Source organism: Symphalangus syndactylus, chromosome 12, assembly GCF_028878055.3.
Source record: "Symphalangus syndactylus isolate Jambi chromosome 12, NHGRI_mSymSyn1-v2.1_pri, whole genome shotgun sequence".
In the NCBI taxonomy this organism is placed as follows: domain Eukaryota; kingdom Metazoa; phylum Chordata; class Mammalia; order Primates; family Hylobatidae; genus Symphalangus; species Symphalangus syndactylus.
Window position 1 is genome coordinate 53,218,398 of NC_072441.2, and position 23,919 is coordinate 53,242,316.

The 23,919-nt window shown below is 39.3% G+C and overlaps 1 protein-coding gene across 2 annotated transcripts in view; it reads right to left on the bottom strand.

Moving 5' to 3' along the window:
• Positions 1-23,919, bottom strand: part of FRRS1 (ferric chelate reductase 1) — a 70,308-nt gene that overhangs the window by 14,038 nt on the left and 32,351 nt on the right. For both annotated transcript variants that reach the window (XR_010117359.1, XM_063624354.1), the window contains exons 8-12: positions 18,486-18,584; positions 17,326-17,473; positions 8,084-8,197; positions 5,967-6,082; positions 4,099-4,185 (exon numbers count right to left, since the gene is read on the bottom strand). Coding sequence is in view for 1 of the 2 variants with exons in the window: in XM_063624354.1 (XP_063480424.1) it covers positions 4,099-4,185; positions 5,967-6,082; positions 8,084-8,197; positions 17,326-17,473; positions 18,486-18,584 (564 nt within the window). In the remaining variant the exon portion in view is untranslated. The remainder of the gene's footprint in view (positions 1-4,098; positions 4,186-5,966; positions 6,083-8,083; positions 8,198-17,325; positions 17,474-18,485; positions 18,585-23,919) is intronic.

Sequence of the window (23,919 nt, forward strand, 5' to 3'; positions counted from 1 at the left end):
GCTGACTTTTTGTTTGTCTGTGCCCTGCCCCCAGAGGTGGAGCCTACAGAGGCCAGCAGGTCTCCTTGAGCTGTGGTGGGCTCCACCCAGTTCGAGCTTCCTGGCTGCTTTGTTTACTTAAGCAAGCCTGGGCAATGGCAAGCGCCCCTCTCCCAGCCTCGCTGCCACCTTGCAGTTTGATCTCAGACTGCTGTGCTAGCAATCAGCGAGACTCCATGGGCGTAGGACCCTCCGAGCCAGGTGCGGGACACAATCTCCTGGTGTGCCGTTTTCCAAGCCCATTGGAAAAGCGCAGTTATTAGGGTGGGAGTGACCCGATTTTCCAGGTGCCGTCTGTCACCCCTTTCTTTGACTAGGAAAAGGAACTCCCTGACCCCTTGCGCTTCCTGAGTGAGGCAATGCCTCGCCTTGCTTCGGCTTGCGCACAGTGCACTGCATCCACTGTCCTGCGCCCACTGTCTGGCACTCCCTAGTGAGATGAACCCGGTACCTCAGATGGAAATGCAGAAATCACCCGTCTTCTGCATCGCTCACACTGGGAGCTGTAGACCGGAGCTGTTCCTATTCAGCCATCTTGGCTCCACCCCTTCAAGTATTTTAATCCACAATTACTTTTGCACCAACCTAATAGATGGCCACCAACATCAGAACAGCCATCTGCAGCCCAGCTGGGACTTGTGTCCCCATGTCAAGCGCAATCACCCCAACGTATGGTAATAATTGGTTTAGCCCTCTATGTTTCCCTGAACTGTACATTCTATATGACTCCCTGTAATCCTGGAGCTTAACAGAGCCTTTGTCACTCAATAAATGTTTGTTGATTCAGTGAATAACCTATATAGCCACTGTATTAAAAGCCTATCACCTCTGTTCAGAATGAAGATCTAACCCAAGAAAAAGGATTGAGAGTATCACAATAGTTTCTGCTGCATTACTCCCTTAGTGACGTCATGTGCCTGCTCAGAACAGCAGATATTTGGATTAGACCACTTTGTACAATGATTTTTCATTTAAACACTTAAGAGGGCTAAGAAGATGCTCTAATCTGTGACACACTTGGATGGAGGGATACTACTGTCTGTTTTCAGTGATGCCCATGCTCGGTAGCACAGATTTCTATCTGTGACCTAGAAACAGGGACATAGGGGTTTCTAAGCCATGATAGGAAGTCCTTGTAAATAGGAACTAAAGGCTAACAAAAGAACAATATGAAAACATTCTCAAACCATGGACTCAGTTATCCATGGATAAAATTATAACCATGACTTTAGAGATATAAAGGGTCTCTATCTAATAAAAAATAAAACAGCAGCAGCAACAAGATTCTTGCATGTGTTTAGAATGTGCTAGGAACTATCCTAAGTACTATCAGTTATTTTATCCCCAATCCTCACAGAAAGCCTATAAGATAGATACTATACCACCCCCATTTTACAGGTGAGTAAACTGAGGGTCATAGTTAAATAACTTGCTCAAGGTGCCCCAGGTAATAAGTCATGGTGCCAGGATTTGAATCCGAGGAATCCAGCTTTAGAATGGTGCTCTTAACCTTTGTTCTATCGTATTCATAAATTGCAAAGGCTATAAACTAGACAGTTACAAAATAAGTGTTACCCTTGTCCCAAATGTCTGAATAAAATAAAGTTCTCATGTCTCAATTCATATCACAAAATCTTCATAACTTCCTTAAAAACATAGGTTGACTGACCCATAAACTACCTACAAAGCAGGAGGGAGATTTCCTAGTAATACCTGTGACCCAGGATTAATCAATCTTATCCCTGCGGCACCAGCCCAAGCTCTGAAATATGAAATTTTGGGCCGGGCGCGGTGGCTCACGCTTGTAATCCCAGCACTTTGGGAGGCCGAGGCGGGTGGATCACAAGGTCAGGAGATCGAGACCACGGTGAAACCCCGTCTCTACTAAAAAAAAAAATACAAAAAACTAGCCGGGCGTGGTGGCAGGCGCCTGTAGTCCCAGCTACTCGGAGAGGCTGAGGCAGGAGAATGGCGTGAACCCGGGAGGCGGAGATTGCAGTGAGCCGAGATTGCGCCACTGCACTCCAGCCTGGGCGAAAGAGCAAGACTTCGTCTCAAAAAAAAAAAAAAAAAAAAAAAAGAAATTTTGATATCAAATTCTCATTGGCTATAAAACTGGAAAAGCATAATAAAAGCACAGGTTCTGAACTTAACGTATGTCACTTATTCTCAATAAGACTTATTCATTCATTCACTAAATGTTTACTGAGTACCTGCTATATACTTAAATCTGTTCTGAACACACCAGTGGATATCCCAGCTCTGACAGAGCTGACATAATAGTGTTGGAAGGGAGATCAAGAAAAAATATGACAAGTAAGTAAATTATATGAAATGGCATAAAGAGTGCTATGGGAAAAAATAGAGCAGGGCTGGGCTCTCTGAGAGGCTTCGATTTGAGCAAAAACATAGAAGCATGTGCCAGGCAGAAACAAGAATCATGGCAAAGACTATAAAGCAGGAGCATACCTGGCATGTCTGCATACCAGCCAGGAGGCTGGTATGGAAGGAGATGGACTAGATGGAGAGGACGAGGAGGTCAGTTCAGAGAATAACTGGGAGCCAGTCATGAAGGTCCCTGGAAGAACTTTGACTTTTAATAAAATTGAGAGACATTAGAGAAACTAGTTTGGGGTACAAGAATATGGTCTGGTTTGCTTTTTTTTTTTTTTTTTTTTGAGATAGTCTCATTCTGTCGCCCAAGCTGGAGTGCAGTGGTGCGATCTCAGCTCACTGCAACCTCCGCCTCCCGGGTTCAAGTGATTCTCCTTCCTCAGCCTCCTGAGTAGCTGGGATGACAGGCATGTGCCATCATGCCTGGCTAATTTTTGTATTTTTGGTAGAGATGGGGTTTCACAATGTTGGTCATGCTGGTCTCGAACTCCTGACCTCGTGATCTACCTGGACTTGGCCTCCCAAAGTGCTGGGATTACAGGCATGAGCCACCATGCCCGGCCTGGTTTACATTTGTAAAAAAATAACTGTCTTCTTTGTAGAAAATAGATTGTGCATGGGCAAGGGTTGAAGTGGAGAGACCAGTTAAGTGGCTATTGCAACGGCCAAGCAAAAGATGATGGAGGCTCACACTCCTACAGCGTATCTGATGACAGTGACAAGTGTTGGACTGTGGATATACTTTACATGTAGAGCCAGTGGAACTTCCCAATGGATTTGATATGGGATGTGCAAGAGAGCACAGTTAATGATAATTCCAAGGCTTTGATCTAACAATGGAATTCCAGTAGCTACCATGGAGGTGGCAGTAGGTGGAGCAGGCCTGGGAGAAAAGATGATCAAGAATCCCATTTTGGACATGTTAAGTCTGATGTCTTAGACATGCAAGTCAAGGTCCTGCATGCAATGTGAGTTAGACGTGTGAGTCTCAAGCCATGGGAGAAGTCTGGACTGGAGATAAAGATTTGGGAATAAGCATCAGTTTCTTCATTTGTGACATGGGATTATTATTAATACCTACTATATCTGAGATTTAAAAGATTTTTTAATAAACATACATAGAGATGAGGCCTCACTATATTGCCTAGGCTGGTCTCGAACTCCTGAGCTCAAGCAATCCTCCCGCCTCAGCCTCCCAAAGTGCTGGGATGACAAGTGTGAACCACCATACCCAGCCTGAGATTTAAATTAGATAACACATATAAAGCACTTAGCACCGTTGGGTACAGCTTAGAAATCCAAATTATGTTAGCTTAGTGGTCATCACAGTACTAGTTAGAGAAAACTACTCACATTGTTCATGTTCCTTAGACATCACACATTGAATTGTCACCACTCTATAGTGAGAAAAATTCACTAAGGCTATAGCATGTATATAACTCATGATGCACCCTAAAAATACATTTCATTACTAAGTAATCTGTACTGACATCCTCACTCTACCCCAACCTCCAACCATGTGAAAGAGCCATCCAATGATTCAAAAGGGAAAGAAAGAGGGATCGATGCTGAAATATCTTTTTACCCATCATTTGAAAATAAAACAGCAATCTCTTTTGACATAAAATGGATTTATAAAAAAAATCCTATTTAAGATATACTTACCCTACTCCAGCCTCCCCTGTATATAAACGGCATAACAAAAGCAATGCAAGTGAGGACAGTTGTGATGAACATGAGCATCCGATGCACCTGCAAGGTAAAACGACAAATTGAGAAGACACTTATCCACGTAAAAGAAAGGTGGTGTTACAATGAGGAAAATGGGGAAAATACTATAGGGTAAGATTCACTGAAGGCATTTAATCAACTGACATCTAATCACAGTTTGCAGCCAGATTAAGAAAAAAAAAAAAACTTAGTATACAAATAAACTTTAAAGAAAACCCTAAGCTGCCATTCTCATCGTTCAAAAGTGTTTGCCAAGACTTCACCTGCACAGAGCAGCAGGAATGGATATTTCACACACAGAGCATATTTACTTGCCAAGTCCTTCATTTCCTTCCAAAGATATTTATTAAGCTCCACCATCAAGCACAGTGCTATAACAGGTGCAATGAGATAGTAAGGAAACAAACAAACAAAAAATACTGTCTCCTGAGGAGCTTCAGATATAACTGAGTCAATACGAGAAAAATATGTGAACTATATAATTCATGATACAAATTAGGAGAATAAGTGTGAAAATAGCCACTGTTTATTGATTATGCCAGGATAACTGGTGCAGACCAAAACTATCTTGGGGAAAGTAGGAGGCACCCTGTGTATGTGTGTGTGTATGGATGGATGGCTGGATGGATGGACAGACGGATGGATGGATGGATGGATGGACGGACGGACGGATGGATGGATGGAGATAGAGATAGAGGTAGAGATAAAACTATGACATGTGTATATACACACATCATCAGCATCATAAATTTAAAGGCAGTGGAGGATTTGAGTTGATAAAGAGAATACACAGAGTCTTTGAGCTGGGAATATCCACATGAGCAGATGAGACAGAGAGAGCACAAGAGCAAAGGCACGCAAGTACAAGCAAGAAAGTAGTCACCTGGCAGCAAACCACAGGCAGAGAAAGAAAGGAGAAAGGTGAGCCATGTAGCAGTACCGAGAACAAATCAAACAGACTGGCCCTCCCAGGTAATAGCAAGAAATGAGGCTAGATAAGGTAAACCTTACAATCTACAAATTTATATGCATATTAAGTGTCAAGGATACCCTCTTACAAAGTCAAAACTGTTCCAACAAGCAGTATTTTTTTCTACAGGCATGTACATTCTAAGTCAACATGAACTCAATGATTTTCCACTGTATATGTAAATATCTATACTCCATGACCCAAGAAAGATAAGGTTTGTTTTGCTTTGTTTTGAAGGATATTCATTGGCTCTTGCTATGTTCCTTTTGGTAGACTGCCTCTCCATCTCAAGGGAAGGAAGAGCATGAAAAAGAACACACTGAGTTTCTCTTCCCACCCATACAGGAGATAGATGATCCCAATTGATGAGTTCATCTAACATTCAATGGCCCACAACCAGAGGAGTGACCCCTGCTTTGAAATACAGTAAGCCCCCACTATTTCTTTCTTCAGCTCCTCTGCATTCCTTGGCCTGACTTTACTCAGTGCAGTGCAGTGCAGTGGGTGAATGCTCTTCCAACATCTCCCTCTACAAACAGAGATATAAGTAAAGGTCATTTGGGTCCAAAAGTCTATATTACAAAGGGACTCACATGGCCCTGACACATTCTCCAGTCCAGCCTGACTCTTCCTAAAACTGTCTGTATTCTTATCTCTATCAAGCACCTTGTGTCCACTCTCAATTGATCAGGAAATCAAAGGGAAAAAGGAGGATCCCAAATCTACAACTGCAACCACAAAACGCATACACATACACACACACTTCATATGTTTTCATGTCGCAATATTCAAATACTATGAAAACTGCATTGAACTTTTTTCCCTCACCTACCTGAAACCAAGCTGCTTCACCAAGGAAGAAGGCTTTTGACCAAACTGGTTTGAAGAACCGGGCAACCAGTACACCTATGCTAACAGTAGTCATCCATGCCACAAACATTAAGGCACCTACAAGTGAGATAAATGCAATAGTAGACAATCACATACTAATCAAGCCATTGCTTAAATGACTAAGCCAAATGCTCAGAAAATATAAACAGCCAGCAAAATACATTCAGCTGACATAAGTACAACCTAAAAAGATGCTATACGTCATAGTTTTACCATTACTCTTTCGGACAGCAAACACTTCTATAGCTCCTATTATGTGCTAGGCATTCTAAATGCTTTACATATAATAATTTAGTTGATCTTTACAACAATCCTATGATGTATGAATAGCAAAACTATTATTCCAGTTTTGCTGAATGGGGAAACAAAGCCATAGAGAATAAAGTAGCTCTTCCAAGGTTACAAAGTTGGAATACAAACCCTATCTGGTTTCAGCAACTGTGCTCTTAACCGCTATACTAATAACTGCCTGTCTGTAGTCATTTCAAAATCTTCTCACATCTCACTCCACAAGGCAGTGAAAAACAAATAGGCACATTATTTCTCAATCCAATTACTACCAAACTGGAGCTACAACATGAGTAGAAGCAAATCAACAACAATAAAGTTACTTTCAAGCTTAACTGTGACGGCATTTATCGAAAACTTTACTATAATGGATAACTCTGGAAAATATAAAAGGAATATCCCAAATAAGGAAAGTTTCCCCCAAAACACTAAGAGTTTACAGTAGTTTCGTATACACTACACTATTCCCATACTTTTAAATCCCATCTTTTTAACAATAAGCCAGGCTAGTTTTCAAAAGAAATCAACTTTCATCTGTAGAACCAGAGTATATTAAGAGTCTTGGGTATTTTGTTTTTTATTTTTTGGGGGATGGAGTCTCAGTCTGTTGCCCAGGCTGGAGTGCAGTGGTGCGATCTCAGCTCTCTGCAACCTCCACCTTCTGGGTTCAAGAAATTCTCCTGCCTCAGCCTCCCAAGTAGCTGGGACTACAGGCGTGCACCGCCATGCCTGGCTAATTTTTGCATTTTTAGTAGAGACACGGTTTCACCATGTTGGCCAGGCTGGTCTTGAACTCCTGACCTCAAGTGATCCACCCACCAGACCCTCCCACAGTGCTGGGATTACAGGCATGAGCCACCGCACGGCCTAGAGCCTTGTTTTTAGGCTACTTTTCTTCCAACTTCATTCTATTCCTCATTCAGGTATTATATATGATGCCTAAGTACAGCACTACGTACTTTGTATGCTCTCAAATACTTGTACATTGATCACTGCAACAACAAAATTGTACCTTTGAAACCAAACTACTGTTATAATTAAGCAAAATCACAGGCCACTCTTTTATTAGCATTTATTTTAATAAATGGTAAAAATTAAGGTCTCATAAAAGTTAAATTAACCCAGTAACACTTGACCCTGGCTGCAGTTAGAAACAACTGGGATAGTTTTTCAAAATTATAGATGTCTTAAAAGCTCCACTGGTGATTTTAGTGTGTAACCAAGGTTAAAACCACTGAATTAGCCCTAGTCTCCACTTTTAATGAAAATTAGCAAACATTAAGATAGATGATGCTTACCAACAGCTGTGTCAAAAAAATAATAGATGATGCTGCCAGCAAGTGTTAGTGTTTAAACATAAAAGCTTTACAGGCTAGGCGCGGTGGCTCATGCCTATAATCCCAGCACTTTGGGAGGCCTAGGCAGGCAGATCACAAGGTCAGGAGATCGAGACCATCCTGGCCAACATGGTGAAACCCTGTCTCTACTAAAAGTAAACAAATTAGCTGGGCGTGGTGGCCGGCGCCTGTAGTCCCAGCTACTCGGGAGGCTGAGGCAGGAGAATGGTGTGAACCCGGGAAGCAGAGCTTGCAGTGAGCCGAGTTCATGCTACTGCACTCCAGCCTGGTGGCAGAGCGAGACTCCATCTCAAAAAAAAAAAAAAAAGTTTTATAAAAATTAGCTACATTATGACCACAGCCATTCTTAATCCAGCCAGCACTGAGTCAGCAGGTAAGTTGATTCCACAAAGTAGTTACACATGTAACCTACCATGAACCTTCAGAAGGAGTACAGAATGGGATCCTCCTATGTTCTTTGGAGAGTCTGTCACATCATATTTTTCATAGGTAATCAAAGGTTGCTGAGAGTGCTTGTAAGTTCGACCTACAAATTAAAAACAAAATTAAACATGACAAAGAATAATTACTTCCTCAAATAAAAAAGGAATTGAGATATGGGCAGGGCATGGCAACAAAATTCTTTAAGGTAATTTCTTTCTTAAGGTAAAAATACTTAAATATCAACAGAGATGTCATTCATATGAAAAAGCAACATAAAGATATATGCAAGGGCACACAGCCTTCCTGAAAAAAGTTAGAGAATGTAGCCAACCAAGAGATGAATTAAAATGAGAACTAGGAATGGAGAACGTATAGTAAAAGAACTGGTGGTGTAAAGAGACAAGTTAAATAATAAATTAAAATAAATACTGTTAATATGGTCACAAATCATTGAAAATGTTAAAAAAACATTGAAAGAGAATACATATTTTTTAAAAATCTACAAGCCATTGACCACCACCTGCATATAAAATCCTAGAATAAACTAACTGAAATTGGGCTGGGGGAAAAAGGATGGTTGGAAGACAAAGAAATGTATTTTATGATATATTATTTCACACATGGTCAATTCGAACTGACTAACAAACCAAAATTCCAAATAGTAGTGACATAAGCAAATCGAGGATACATTATTTTATTATTACCATTTATTGTGTACAAAATTAAATCAGTGAATGTATAGAATTATTCCAAATGTGTGTGGATCTGTGTGTGTTCTTTCTAGGAATCTATCTTATATGTACAGGAATGTTTATAGCAATGTTTTCTATGCTGGCAAAAAAAAAAAAAAAAAAGCAAACAAACTAAATATCCATCATTAGAGGAATGAGTAAATAAATTCTGGAACATACATTTTTTTAGAACACTGTGCTGCATCAAAAATAAGACATTTAATATAACAAATATATATATATATATGAACCTTTGTCTAAAACAAATGATAAATATTAGACCACAACTATATCTCAATAATTTCCAAAAGGAAATACAAGGATACAGGTTATATTATCTGCCCAAAATGCAACAAAACTAAAAATTAACATTGAAAAGCTAAGGGGAAAATTGTCCACCTAGATATTTACAAAACTATTCTTTTTAATAACCTTTGGATTAAATAAGAAATTAAAACTAAAATCACATGTCTTCATCAAGATGTATAACAATAAAGACACTTCATAACAAAGCATGTGATGCAATCAAAGTACTATTCAAAAAAAGTTTTTATCATCTTAAAAGCATTTCCTAACACACACACACACACACACACACACACACAGAAATCATTTCATTCAAGGTGTATTTAAAGTAACAAAATATAATCTGGGAAACCAGAAAAAAAAAAAGATCGATTAAAAATAAAGGTAGAACTCAAGCTAGTAACCCTAAAAATCAGAAAAGTCAGTCCTCTAAAAGGATAATTGAAATCCATTGAGTTTTTGGCAACTCTGATCACACAATAAAAGGAAACATCAAAATGTTAGAAATTTAAAGGATGGCTGGGTGTGGTGGCTCACGCCTGCAATTCCAGTACTTTGGGAGGCCGGGCGGCGGGGGGGGTGGATGGATCACGAGGTCAGGAGTTCGAGACCACCCTGGCCAAGATGGTGAAACCCTGTCTCTGCTAAAACTACAAAAATTAGCCGGGTGCACTGGCAGCCACCTGTAATCCCAGCTACTCAGGAGGCTGAGGCAGGAGAATCGCTTGAACCCAGGAGGGATCCCACTGCACTCTAGCCTGGGAGACAGAGCAAGACTCCGTCTCAATTAAAAAAAAAAAAAAAAAGGAAATTTAAAGGGTGACATAGCTGCTAATATAGAAGACAATTTTATATAAAAACACTGTATACAACTTTAAATCAGCCCCCAAAAATCTCAAAATCTAAACAAAATAGGTGAATTTGGGGGGAGAAATATAGAATTACAAAAATTGACCAAAGTAGTAGTAACCATGGAGAGTAATAACTATAGAAAAATTCTTTTTTTTTTTTTTTTTTGAGATGGATTCTCACTCTGTCGCTCAGGCTGGAGTGCAGTGGCACGATCTTGGCTCACTGAAACCTTTGCTGCCCAGGTTCAAGCCATTCTCCTGCCTCAGACTCCTCAGTAGCTGGGATTACAGGAGCCTGCCACTGCACCCAGCTAATTTTTGTATTTTTAGTAGAGATGGGGTTTCACCATCTTGGCCAGGCTGGTCTTGAACTCCTGACCTCATGATCCACCTGCCTCAGCCTCCCAAAGTGCTGGGATAACAGGCATGAGCCAACACGCCCAGCCGAAAAATTCTTTTTAATTAGTCAAATATTTCCATCCAACATCCAGACCGTTATATGGGTGAGTTCTACCATACCAGTAAAATTTTTCCTTAATTTATTTATTTTATTGTATTATTATTATTATTATTTTTGAGACAGGGTCTCACTCTGTTGTCCAGGCTGGAGGGCAGTGGTGTAATCACAACTCATTGCAGCCTTGACCTCCCAGGCTCCAGAGATCCTCGCACCTCAGCCTCCCAAGTAGCTGGGACCACAGACACACACCACCACACCCAGCTAATTTTTGTATTTTTTGTGGAGATGGGATTTCATGTTGCCCAGGCTGGTCTCAAACTCCTGGGCTCAAGTGATCTGCCCGCCTCAGTCTCTCAAAGTGCTTGGATTACAGCATAAGCCACTGTGCCTCACCTGTTAAAAATTCTTTTTTATTTAAACTCTTCTAGAGTTTACTCTATGAGTTTAGTATAACCTGAAATCAAAACTACGCACGTGTACATCCACACAAGCGCCCCACACATTCACACACAGTCACAACGTAAACCAAAATCACTTATGAATATAGATGTAAAAAGCTTAAAGAAAATATTAGTAAATCAAATCAGTTACATATTAAGAAAATAATAAAACATGACCAAGTAAGGTTTATTCCAGGAATGTGAGGATCATTCACTATCCAGAAATCTATTAATGATAAAATATCATCTCAATCACTGCCCAAAAGACATTTGATGAAATTCAGCACACATTCATATGAATTCTTTTTTTTTTTTTTTTTTTTTTTTTGAGACGGAGTCTCACTCTGTCGCCCAGGCTGGAGTGCAGTGGCGCAGTCTCGGCTCACTGCAAGCTCCGCCTCCCGGGTTCATGCCATTCTCCTGCCTCAGCCTCTCCGAGTAGCTGGGACTACAGGCGCCCGCCACCACGCCCGGCTAATTTTTTTGTATTTTTAGTAGAGACGGGGTTTCACCGCGGTCTCGATCTCCTGACCTCGTGATCCGCCCGCCTCGGCCTCCCAAAGTGCTGGGATTACAAGCGTGAGCCACCGCGCCCGGCCTCATATGAATTCTTATTAAAGTTAGAAACAAAAGAATATTTCCTCAACACCATAAAGGATATCCACAAGAAAAATACAACAAACAAAATATTTAACACTGAATATCAGACGCATTTTTATCAAAATAAAAAATAACCACAAAAATTCTTGCCATCTCATTTATCATTCTACATTATTCAGCAAGAACTAAACAATGCAATGAGACAAGAAAGAAAATGAGGGCTATTAACCTGTCATTATTTGCACAGGAGATGACATTTATCTAGAAAAATCCGAGATAATCAACTGGAAAATTAGGAGGCTTAAAATTTAGATAAATATTCAATAATGAATAACTTTCCTATATGACAATATACTTAGAAAACATATGAAAAACAATTCCATTCACAATAATTTGCTTTAGAGAACTATAAAATACATAGGAACAAAGTAACCAAATATATATATATATATATAAGCTCTATATGAAGATATGTAGAAAACCATAAAATTTCATTGAAAGACACATATGCAGGATAGGAATAAATGGAATATCCCAATGTGTTCCTGCATAGACAGACTCACTATTGCACAGAGTTATTATTCTCTAACTTGCTCTAAAATTGCATTACAATTTCAATCACAACCCCAACAGGATTTTTAATAGAATTTGACAAATCAGCTTGAGCTGGGGAGTTGGAGAACAGCCTGGGCAACATGACAAGACCCCATCTCTACAAAAAATACAAAAAATTAGCTGAGAATGGTGGCACATGGCTGTAGTCCCAGCTACTAGAGAGGCAGAGGTGGGAGGATGGCTTGAGCCTGGGAGGTCAAGCTTCAGTGAGCAGTGATTGCACCACTGCACTCCAGCCTGGGCAACAGAGTGAGACTCTATCTCAAAAAAAAGAAGAATTTGACAAATTATATCTAAAGTTTATCTAGAAGAACAGATACACATGAAGAAGCAAAAATTCTTGAAAAAGAAGGCCAGAAGGGGAATCATGTTCTATCAAAACTCACAAACCTATTATAAAGCAATAGCAATTCTAACTAATGCAGGAATAGACAAATATATCAATAGAGGAACAGATACACTAGAAATAATTCAATTTATTGATAGATTTTTAGTATATGATAAAGAGGCTTTTAAAGCAGTGAGAAAACATGGACTATTCAAAAAATGGTGTTAGGACATCTGGTTATTCATCCAGTGAATACTATTTTACCATGGCTTGTTGTAAAGCAGAAAATGAGAAAGAAGAGTTTTATGTAATGAATGCCTAGAGAAGAGAATGTCAAGACGAAAAAGACAATAACTGTCAGGAGCTACAAAAGTGTCAAAAAGAAAATGATCAAGAAAACTATCAAACATGACAAGAAAGGCACTGGGGAAGCTAAAAATCCTGCATTCATTGAATGGTAGTGATGAAAAAGAGACTCCAAGCCCAACAAGCCTGAGAGACAAGTTGGAAGAAAATGTGTTTAAACTCTGAATCACTATAGAGCCATGAACTAAGCATGAACTTAACCTTCATGAAAGCGGAAGTCCATTATGATTTCAGAGTTCCATTGTGTGGCTCCATTATAATTTTGCAGTCTTGCTCAAAGGGAGTTCATGCTTAGTGCAAGAACTGGCAGTAATAGGTTACCTACAGTATTCCTAAATTCTTTAAATAACAGGTCATGTGATAGCTGTGTCTCTACTTCATTAATTATTAAAATTGGTAGATTTCCTCATTGTGAATTACTTAATTACCCAAGTGATTTCTATCTTTCAGTTTAAACACTCAGTATTTCACATGACTGCTTATCACAAGACAGGACAATGTCAGCAACATGAAGAAAATAGCAGTTAGAAAAAGGTTTTAAATGGATAGATTGTTAGGAGACTTTATTGAAATTGGATACATTTTACATTTATATGGGTTACAGAGATTATATGATTGCTTTGAAAATTGGCTTAAACCTTACAAAGTCTTACTGCTTTTAAGCAGAATTCAATTTATAAATGGTCCACATACAAAAAGCTAAGTAATAGAAGAGGCAATGATTTATGTGATAACTGTCCTTTGTTCCCCAGTACAAAAAGATTGGAAAATTCATTCCTAGGAATAGCAATCTCCAGGTTTTTTTATTGGAGTGTTTTGTTTTGCGTGCTTTGTACTCTACCAGTAAAAAAAAAAAATTAGCTTGTGCTCCAAATATACATATATTTTTATTAATAAACAGATTCATGTTTATTGTATTATATTGTATTAATATCTATTATACCTAATACATATTGTATTAATATCTATTATATCTAATACATATTAAGATATTAATATGTATTAATATCTTATGTACACCAGCAGTCCCCAACCTTTTTGGCACCAGGGACCAGTTCCATGGAAGACAATTTTTCCATGGAAGAAGGGGAGGGATGGTTTTGGGATGAAACTCTTCCACCTTAGATCAAAATGCATTAGATTCTTATAAGGAGCACACAACCTAGATCCCTCACATGCGCAGTTGACAATGGGGTTCGTGCTCCTATGAGAATCTAATGCCACCGCTGATCTGACAGGACAGTAATGCTCACTCGCCCACTGCTCACCTCCTGCTGTGCGGCCCAGTTCCTAACAGGTCACAGACCAGTACCAGTCCATGGCCCATCGGTTGGGGATCCCTGATGTACACTATAAAATATATTAAAATATTTAAAATTTTAACGACATAAAAGTAAATCTAAACAAAGTTCTAGTATTGTTCCCTATATCCCCTGTACTGCCTTGCAATGTGCATAGCTTACTTGGGAAAACCCCATCCTAGAGCAGTAAGTTATCAAACTACAGCACACATAAAACCACCTGAGAGGCCTACAAATGCAGATTCCATGCACCAACAGAAGAGACTCAGTGGGTCTGAGATGGAGTTCAGGAATCTGCATTGCTAGCAGTCACTCCAGGTGGTTCTGAAGCACATTAAGCACCACACTTGGAGAAACACCACAGAGGAGCCAAGACAGAGAGATTTTCCCTCCCATGCCATCAGCACAGCAACATCAGCCGGCAAGGGAGAGGGAACAATTCTCTATTTTCACATGGATCATCCACCAACTAGGTGTTTCTGAGGGAGTGTTAGAACTATCATTTAAAAGAAAACATGTTCTGATTTCTACATTGCTAACCTATGAAGAAACATTTCACCTGCTGTATACCCACACATATAAAATTTATTATACAACAGAATTCCTCCATTTAAATGAGTTTTCCTCTAAAGTATAATTTTAAGTATAAAACTTTAAAAAGTATAAACCATTAAATCCCCTAGCAATTTAAGAAATCCATTTGAATCAATAATCATTTATGAAGCATCTATAACATGTTGGGCACTGATATGGTTTGGGTCTGCGCTCCCACCCAAATCTCACTTTGAATTGTAATCTCCATGTGTTGGAGGATGGGCCTGGTGGGAGGTGATTGAATCATGGGGGAACACTTCCCCCTTGCTGTTCTCGTGATAGTGAATGAGTTCTCAGGAGATCTCGTTGTTTAAAAATGTGTGGCACTTCCACCTTCACTCTCTCACTCTCCTGTCACCATGTAAGACGTGGCTACTTCCCCTTTGCCTTCTGCCATGATTGTAAGTTTCCTGAGGCCTCCCGAGCCATGCTTCCTGTATAGGCTGTGGAACTGTGAATCAATTAAATCTATTTTCTTCCTAAATTACCCAGTCTCAGGTAGTTCTTTATAGCAGTGTGAGAACAGACTAACACAGACACCAAAAGAAGCAGTCTGATATTATAGAAAGGATACAACTTTTGTAATTGGAAGCAACCTGGGTTTAATTCCTGGCTCTGCTACTTGTTTGATTTTGAACAAGTTGCTTGACCCTACTAGGTCCCAGTTTCCTTATCTCTAAAAAAAGCAACAAAATACCTACATGCAAAGCCTCTGTGAGAAATAAATGAGATACATGTAATATGCAACAAGTGATAGCTGCAATCATAACAACACAATGATCTGCACTTTATAGTAGCTGTCTAAAAACACAAATACTTGACCTTTTCCTCATTAAAAATTAATTCCCTACATTTCCCATGTTCCTTTTCTTTTTGAGACAGGGTCTCCCTTAGTTGCCTAGGCTGGAATGCAGTGGTACAATTATAGGTCACTGCAGCCTCAACCTCCTAGGCTCAGGCAATCCTTCCACCTCAGCCTCCCGAGTAGCTGGGACCACAGGCGCACACTACCACACCCAGCTAATTTCTTTCTTTTTTTTTTTTTTTTTCGAATAGAGACTTGGTTTTGCCAAGGCTGGTAGGGAACTCCTGGTCTCAAGCAATCCACCTGTCTTGATCTTTCAAAGTGCTGGGATTATAGGCGTGAGCCACTGCACCCAGTCCACCTCCCATGTTCTAAAGTACTGAATACATAGGCTCTAAAGGCCAAATTCCAACTGCACCGTTTACTCGTCTGGGAAAATTACTTCACCTTTCTAATTCTGAATTTCCTCCTAGATAAAAGGGATAATAATAGTACATCTCTAGCTTGTATTTTATGAAGATAAAAATGAAGAATCTATCTAAAATGCTTAGCCACTGACTGGCACTCAATAAGCACTGAGTAATTTTTACTCATTATTATCAAGCCATATTAAGAAATTATTACTCATATTAAGAAATTTTTACTCATCAAGCCATATTAAGAAACTATTTTCAAGCCATATTTGCTGTTGCTGGTGCAAACAAGAGTAAATGATTTCACTAAGATAACTATGTGTATCACCTATATGTAAATCTAAAAATGTTCCTTTAGCATTCTTCCTTCAGCTAAAAAAATAAATTAATAAAAATAAGCAAGTTAATTAATTTAAATGTTCCTACATTTTAACATTGAGCAGTATTTTATTCTGCTTCAAAACTTTTTGGGAGTCTGCTTTACCAAGAGTAGAAAATCTAAAACACACGATAGAATTGTAGGCTTTTCACAATTTGCCTGTATCACATTTCCTGCTCTTCCTTTCCTTTACCCCATCTCTGTCTCTCCACTCCAGACACCTACCTTCTCATCATTTTAAAAGGGGGCTATATTCTCAAAGTTTTGGAGCAATGTTATCTCCTAAGAGATGAGTCATTAAATACTACATTGGTGTTTCCTGCAGATCCTCAAAAACCATTAGCCAAGACCTCAAACAAAATCGAATTATTCCTATTAATATGTGTTGCAATATCCACCAGTGTAGTCTTCTTGAGAATAAAGATTCAGACTCATAAAACTATGTTAGGCTGTACTTGGCATCAGTCATGTAGAAAGATGTGAGACAGGAAACATACCACACCAGCAGGGCAGTGTGAGGCATTCTCCCCTCAATGGGAGGTCTTACAGCAGCTTACTCAGCTTTCCAGGAGCTATTCTCTTTTTCCCCTCCCCACCTCCCTAGAGAAAGCTCAGGTCTAAGGAGATGAGATTCATATTGGGCAAGTTTCCCCACAGGAGCCAATATCTCTTGCAACAATCTCAAAGGCACCGCTTCTAGGTCCCCTGCAATGTTAATCTACTATCACTACACTCAGGGAAGCCCAAATATATGGCTTCTTATTAGGTGTTTATAGTTCTTCTGGTCACATGCATTTTACTAATCAGAAGCCATTTTGATCTTGAGCAGTGTTGCCTTATAACACAATGGATACTCTATCTCTATGTAGTTTCCAGCAAAATTTTTCTACCTTTATCCAGTTTCTGGCAAAATTTGACATTTATAGGAAAGTGTGTGCCTTAAAAATGGGCAATTAGAGTAGTTCTTCCAAAAATGGGGGAAAGAGAGGGAAGAAGAGAGAAAAAGACAATACTTGAAGAGACAGCTTAACAATGTACTTACCGTCATTAGCTGCACCATCTGCTAGAAATATGTAATAGCTTGTGTTTAGATCAAATCTATTCTTAACTCCAGGAAGGGTAATGTTTCTTCTGAAAGAACACTGCATAACACCATCCGCCAACCTCCAAGCCATATCCTCAAGGGTATCCTACAAACACACACAATGGGTCTTCTCAGCACTTTCCAAAGATTTGCTAAAAATAAGAGATGACCAAAATCCTTCCCTGTTCAGTTTCCTTTCTCTGAGATCATATGTGCATGCTTTGTCTGCAGTATCATTGTTTTTCCACTTCCTCTTTGAAGAGAACAAGAAACATTTTCTCCCAGTTTATTTGTCTTTATCCCATTTGGCAAAAAGAAAAAATATTATTTTTACTTTGAGGCAGAACCCCGCAATTCCTCTACCTAGGTTAGAAATGTTAGCAGATGTACTAACTCCATCTGGCCACGAGTATACAATCAAAAACATTGAAAAAAACAGTTAACAAGTACTACCCTAGTGGCCAAAATGCAACATGCAACTGGGGAGAAGTTACAAGCCAGCCGTGGGAGTCAACCCCATGGGAAAGCTGTGCACATTTATGTCATTAAGTGATAGCTACTGCTCAGTCAGAGCTCATTTGCTATGTCATTAAGTGATAGCTACTGCTCTTTCAGAGCTCATTTGCTTGTCAATTGCCCTGCAAAAAAGACACTTCTCTACCAGAAATAGCCCACCTTTGACACACATGCCAACAAACGGCACTTAAGACAACTGTCCAAGGCATCTCTGGCCTTCATCAAATGTGCTCCTCTTTCTCACTAGTCAAGAAATTTTGTCACTAATGTCATCCTCTTCTTAGAAACCTGTCTGTAAGGTTTTGAAAGGAAGCTGATGCCCTGACCATCTTAATAAACCATAAAGTACTTTTTTGTAAGATACAATCAAAAGGATGTAAGTGACACAAGCAAGAATTCGTCTTTTCCTACAAGAGAAACTTCTGAAGTGTAGAAAAGTTTCTCAGAAATCATTATGAGAGGAGCCCTGCTGGCAGACCCCTGCTCAGGCTAGGTGTAACTGTGGGGGTTGGAGGCAATCTAGCCTCACAGCCACGCCAGTGATAGCCACACAGCTGGAAAGCGGGTCTCCAGGTGGAGGCTACCAGAATTTTCACACCTACCCTGGAGTCCATTACAGGGTGACTTCGCCCCGTTAAATGGGAAGGCTGGATGTACACAGTCTGATCTTCATGAATACACAGATAAGCATCATCATCACCCTGAAAAACAATTGCAAATGAGAAAAAAAGCTCAAAGGAATTTCAGCATTTTATTTTCTCTTTTTAAAAAAGTACCTCAGGAAACCAAATATTATGTGATTGAAAATATAATTTACTGAATCATGAATGATGCTATGAATTCTAGAGAACTGGCTATCTAATTTGCGAGTTGCAAATAATTTTGTTATAATACAAAAGCACTAGAATTTCAGTGTAAAATAATAGATTAAGATAGACATATAACATGTTTATATGTTCATAAACCCATCACTAATCGAACACCACTTTAATATTTTCATGTATATTCATCCAAATCTATTTATATTATACCTATTTTTTCCTTCCCAAATGGAAAAAAATAGAGTTCTGTTACCTTTTTTCAATTAACTTACCATAAACAATATTCCAGACATTTATTTACTAATAAATATCTATATCCTACATATTTTAATGACCAAATACACTGCATTGTACTGGATATTTTTTGGTAACTTCTAAGATGGAAGACACTGTAAAGAAATATTGCTACGTAGTGTACATATTCAATAGATTTAATGTTATATAACTGAGGCAAAAATACCTGCACTCAAGGAGGAATTAGTCAGTCTACCTCTTATCTATCCTTTAGTCTCCAAGGATCCTTAACTCTGAAAGTTAGATCTTATTCTTTAAAGTGATAATCAAGCCAGGCACAGTGACTCACACCCATAATTCTAGCACTTTGGGAGGCGAAGGCAGGAGGATTGCTTGAAGCCAGGAGTTTGAGATCAGCCTGGGCAATACGGTGAGACTTCATCCTAGAAAAAAATTTTTAAAAATCAGCCAAGCGGGCCAGGCGCAGTGGCTCACGCCTGTAGTACCAGCACTTTGGGAGGCCGAGGCGGGCAGATCACGAGGTCAGGAGATCGAGACCATCCTGGCTAACATGGTGAAACCCCGTCTCTACTAAAAATACAAAAAATTAGCCGGGCGTGGTGGCAAGCGCCTGTAGTCCCAGCTACTCGGGAGGCTGAGGCAGGAGAATGGCGTGAACCCGGGAGGCAGAGCTGGCAGTGAGCCGAGATCGCGCCACTGCACTCTAGCCTGGGGGACAGAGCGAGACTCAGTCTCAAGAAAAAAAAAAATCAGCCAAGCATGGTGATGCATGCCTGTGGTCCCACCTACTCAGAAGGCTAAGGCAGGAGAATCACTTGAGCCCAGGAGGTCAAGTCTGCAGTGTGGCATGATCATGCCACTGCACACCAGCCTGGGCAACTGAGGGAGACCTTGCCTCCAAAAAAATAGAAATAAAATAGAATAAAATAAAGTGATAACCAAAAAGCAGACTGTCAATTAATAGGGGAAAAAAGAATGAAAAATAATACCAAAAAAGAAGCAGACTGTAACTACAAAGTACATTTAAACAATGGCACAAAGGAATAATCTTGATTTTAAGTTCTTATCCATGGTTTGGTCTTTCACTTGGTTTCTCCATAAACTATCTAACAAGGTTCTTTATGTGCTTTAGTCACCCAATTCCTTAAACAAGATCCGAGACTACCCCGTTATAACAAATCTTGCTATAAATTCCAATATTAGATTCTAATATATTTCTATAGTTTCAGATTCAACTTTATTTTTAAATGTTCCACTTTCAAAAACTCTCAAGGATGTACTCTTAGCAAAGTAATTACGTACTGTTACACATATTACAGTAAAATCAGAATTAGCCCAATTCAAGATAAGAAATTTGGAGCAATCATGACTTAAACCAGGAGTCAACAAACAATGGCCAGCAAATCAAATTCAACCTAAAGCTTGTTTCTATATAGCTCATAGTTTAAGAATGACTTCTACCTACTTAAGTGGTGAAAAGAGGAATGTTTCATGACAAATGAAAATAAATCAAACTGAAATTCAATGTCCATGTTTCGTTGGAACACAGCCACATTTATTCATGTACATACCATCTATGGCTGCTTTTATACTACAACAGAGTTTAGTAGCTACAACAGAGACCATATTGCCCACAAAATCTAAAATAGTTACTATCTGGTCCTTACAGAAAACATTTTCTGAACCCCGATTTATTTTTTATTTTTTAAAAAAGTGGAGATGGATTCTCACCCTGTTGCCCAGGCTGGTCTTGAAATCTTGGGCTTAAGCAATCCTCCTGCCTCAGCCTCCCAAAGTGATGAGATTACAGGTGTAAGCCACTATGCTGGGCCTGAACCCTGATTTAAACAATGCATGTTTTCTAGAATATCCATCATGAATGAGACATAGAAATTCTTTTTTTTTGTTTGTTTTGTTTTGTTTTGTTTTTAGTAGAGGACAAATATTTCATTCTTTCTTTTTTTTTTTTCCCCCTTAGTATTTATTGATCATTCTTGGATGTTTCTCGGAGGGGGGGGGATGGGGCAGGGTCATAGGATAATAGTGGAGAGAAGGTCAGCAGATAAACACGTGAACAAAGGTCTCTGGCTTTCCTAGGCAGAGGTCCCTGCCGCCTTCTGCAGTGTTTGTGTCCCTGGGTACTTGAGATTAGGGAGTAGTGATGACTCTTAATGAGCATGCTGCCTTCAAGCATCTGTTTAACACAGCCCTTAATCCATTTAACCCTGAGTTGACACAGCACATGTTTCAGAGAGCACGGGGTTGGGGGTAAGGTTCTAGATTAACAGCATCCCAAGGCAGAAGAATTTTTCTTAGTACAGAACAAAATGGAGTCTCCTATGTCTACTTCTTTCTACACAGACAAAGTAACAATCTGATCTCTCTTTCTTTTCCCCACATTTCCCCCTTTTCTTTTCGACAAAACCGCCATCGTCATCATAGAAATTCTTTTGTTACATAAAAAATTTTAATACAAATAATGGTTGATTTGAGGCAAACTAAGGATAAGAAGTCAAATAAAATCAATATGAGTAGACCTCCCAAATATTAGAGAAGATGATGGGGATAGACAGCAGGTAACTCTCAGTTCTCACTATTCCAAATGAAGAGTAAGTGAAGGTGCTACTCCAACCTCAGGCTCCAGGCAGTTCTAGAAACCTCAAGTTTGAAAGCATAAAAGTACACCATATAAGAACTTCCACCAAATCCCTGGGTTGTACTGAAGCTCTCTCCCCAGTTTGCCCCTCTCAACTCAAGCATTTAGAGAGCATCCTATGAGAAAAAATTAAGCTGGACATTGTGGGAGAAACAAAGATGACTTTATTATAAGAATATGGCTCTTATAACCTGAAGCTATATTGTTTTGAGGCAGACAGATAGGTAAAGTGACACGAAAAGACAAATTATGTATGGCCAGAGAATTGAAAATGGCTTATCAGAAAAGACAGTAATTAAGCAGACCTTAGAAGATAAAACATATTTATAGGAGGACAAGGTAAAGATGAGATTAAAAGAAAGGTTTTCCAAGTTGAAGAACTTCTAGGACCAATGATATAGAAATATGAAAATTTTAAGAAACAGGTAGCTTTGTTAGCTAAAATATATAAAGGATAAAAAGAGAGCTCTAAGGCTGAAAATTCCAGAAGTATTCCCAAACAAAGTAGTGAGCACCATGCTTTAAGAAAAGAACAGTTTTTCTATAATTACTATATAATTCTATAATTACTAAAGTTTTGCCAAAGGTTTGGAGGGATATTTTTGAGACAATTTTTTTTTTTTTTTTGAGACAGGATCTTGTTCTGTCACCTAGGCTGGAATGCAGTGGTGCAAATACAGCTCACTGCAGCTTTGACCTCCTGGGATCAAGTGATCCTCCCACCTCAGCCTCCCAAGTATCTGGAACCACAGCTGCATGCCACTACGCCCAGCTAATTTTTTATGAATTTTTTGTAGAGATGAGGGTCTCACCATGTGTGCCCAGGCTCATCTTGAATTCCTGGGCTCAAGCAATCCTCCCATCACAGACTCCCAAAGTGCTGGGATTATAGGCATGAGCCACCACGCCCAGCCAAGACGATCTTAAATGTGGCTTGGGGAGAAAATTCCAATGGCTGTGTGAAGGATGAAATGGAAGAGGAAATCATGGAAGCAAGAGGACTAATGAAGGGTTACTACAGCAGTCCAGGAAGCAGATAATAAAACTACAAGCCAAGTCAGAGATAGTGACAATGCAACAAAGAGAATGAAAGAGGTATGTCAAAGATGGAATCAGAAGTACCTGGAGATCAGTAGCAGTGAACATATTAGCACCCAAATCTTGATTTCTAGATCTATTTCTACTAAAAGGAAATAAAGCTCTTTTGAGAAATGGTGGAATGCATGAAAGTATGAATGGAGAACATCTTGTTACACCAGAAACAAAGACATGCTCAAAAGTGGTGGAGACACATCAAAGGGCACAGAAGCCTGCTTGAATGGGCTCCCATTGGCCGCATTTGGGTCAATACGACCCTCTAAAAGAATGAATGGTGGTAATAAACTACAACACAATGGACAAAAGAAACCCATTAGTCCATAGTGTTACTATAAAAGGCAAGGGCAAGTGTAGAGAAAAGAAAACTCGTATTTTCTTAAGAATGCCAGCTAATAAGTAAGTTAGAAGATCACCATTTTGCAACCACAAATGTAACAACTGATTCATAGGAGAAACATCAATAAATGCAAAAACCTAGTTACAGGCTATTGGGGAACAGATTATTCATACAGATTCAAAGTATCATCCCACGTATTTCTTTTTTTTTTTTTTTTTTTTTTTTGAGACAGAGTCTCGCTCTGTCACCCAGGCTGGAGTGCAGTGGCGCGATCTCGGCTCACTGCAAGCTCCGCCTCCTGGGTTCACACCATTCTCCTGCCTCAGCCTCTCCGAGTAGCTGGGACTACAGGCGCCCGCCACCACGCCCGGCTAATTTTTTTTGTATTTTTAGTAGAGACGGGGTTTCACCGTGGTCTCGATCTCCTGACCTCGTGATCTGCCCCCCTCGGCCTCCCAAAGTGCTGGGATTACAAGCGTGAGCCACCGCGCCCGGCCTATCCCACGTATTTCTTATTACAAAAAGAAAATAGACTTCATGATACAGAAATCTGACAGACACCAGTGATCAAACATAGTATCATCAATAATAGAACAATTGGACATTATGAAACTTTTGAAATAATGCACTGATGTGGAAATAATATCCCTTATGTAGCATTTGTGCCAAAAAGTCTTAACATAAATCTATTATATAAATTGTAGAATATTCTACAAATAACTGGCCTGAATTAAATTTATAAAAAAGAAAAAGGATTAAGTAACTGTTCTAAAGTAAAGGAGATCCAAGAGATATAACAACTAAATGCCCTGAGTAATAACTGATTGGATCCTGAATAAGAAATATTTTTAAAAAACAACAGACTTTAT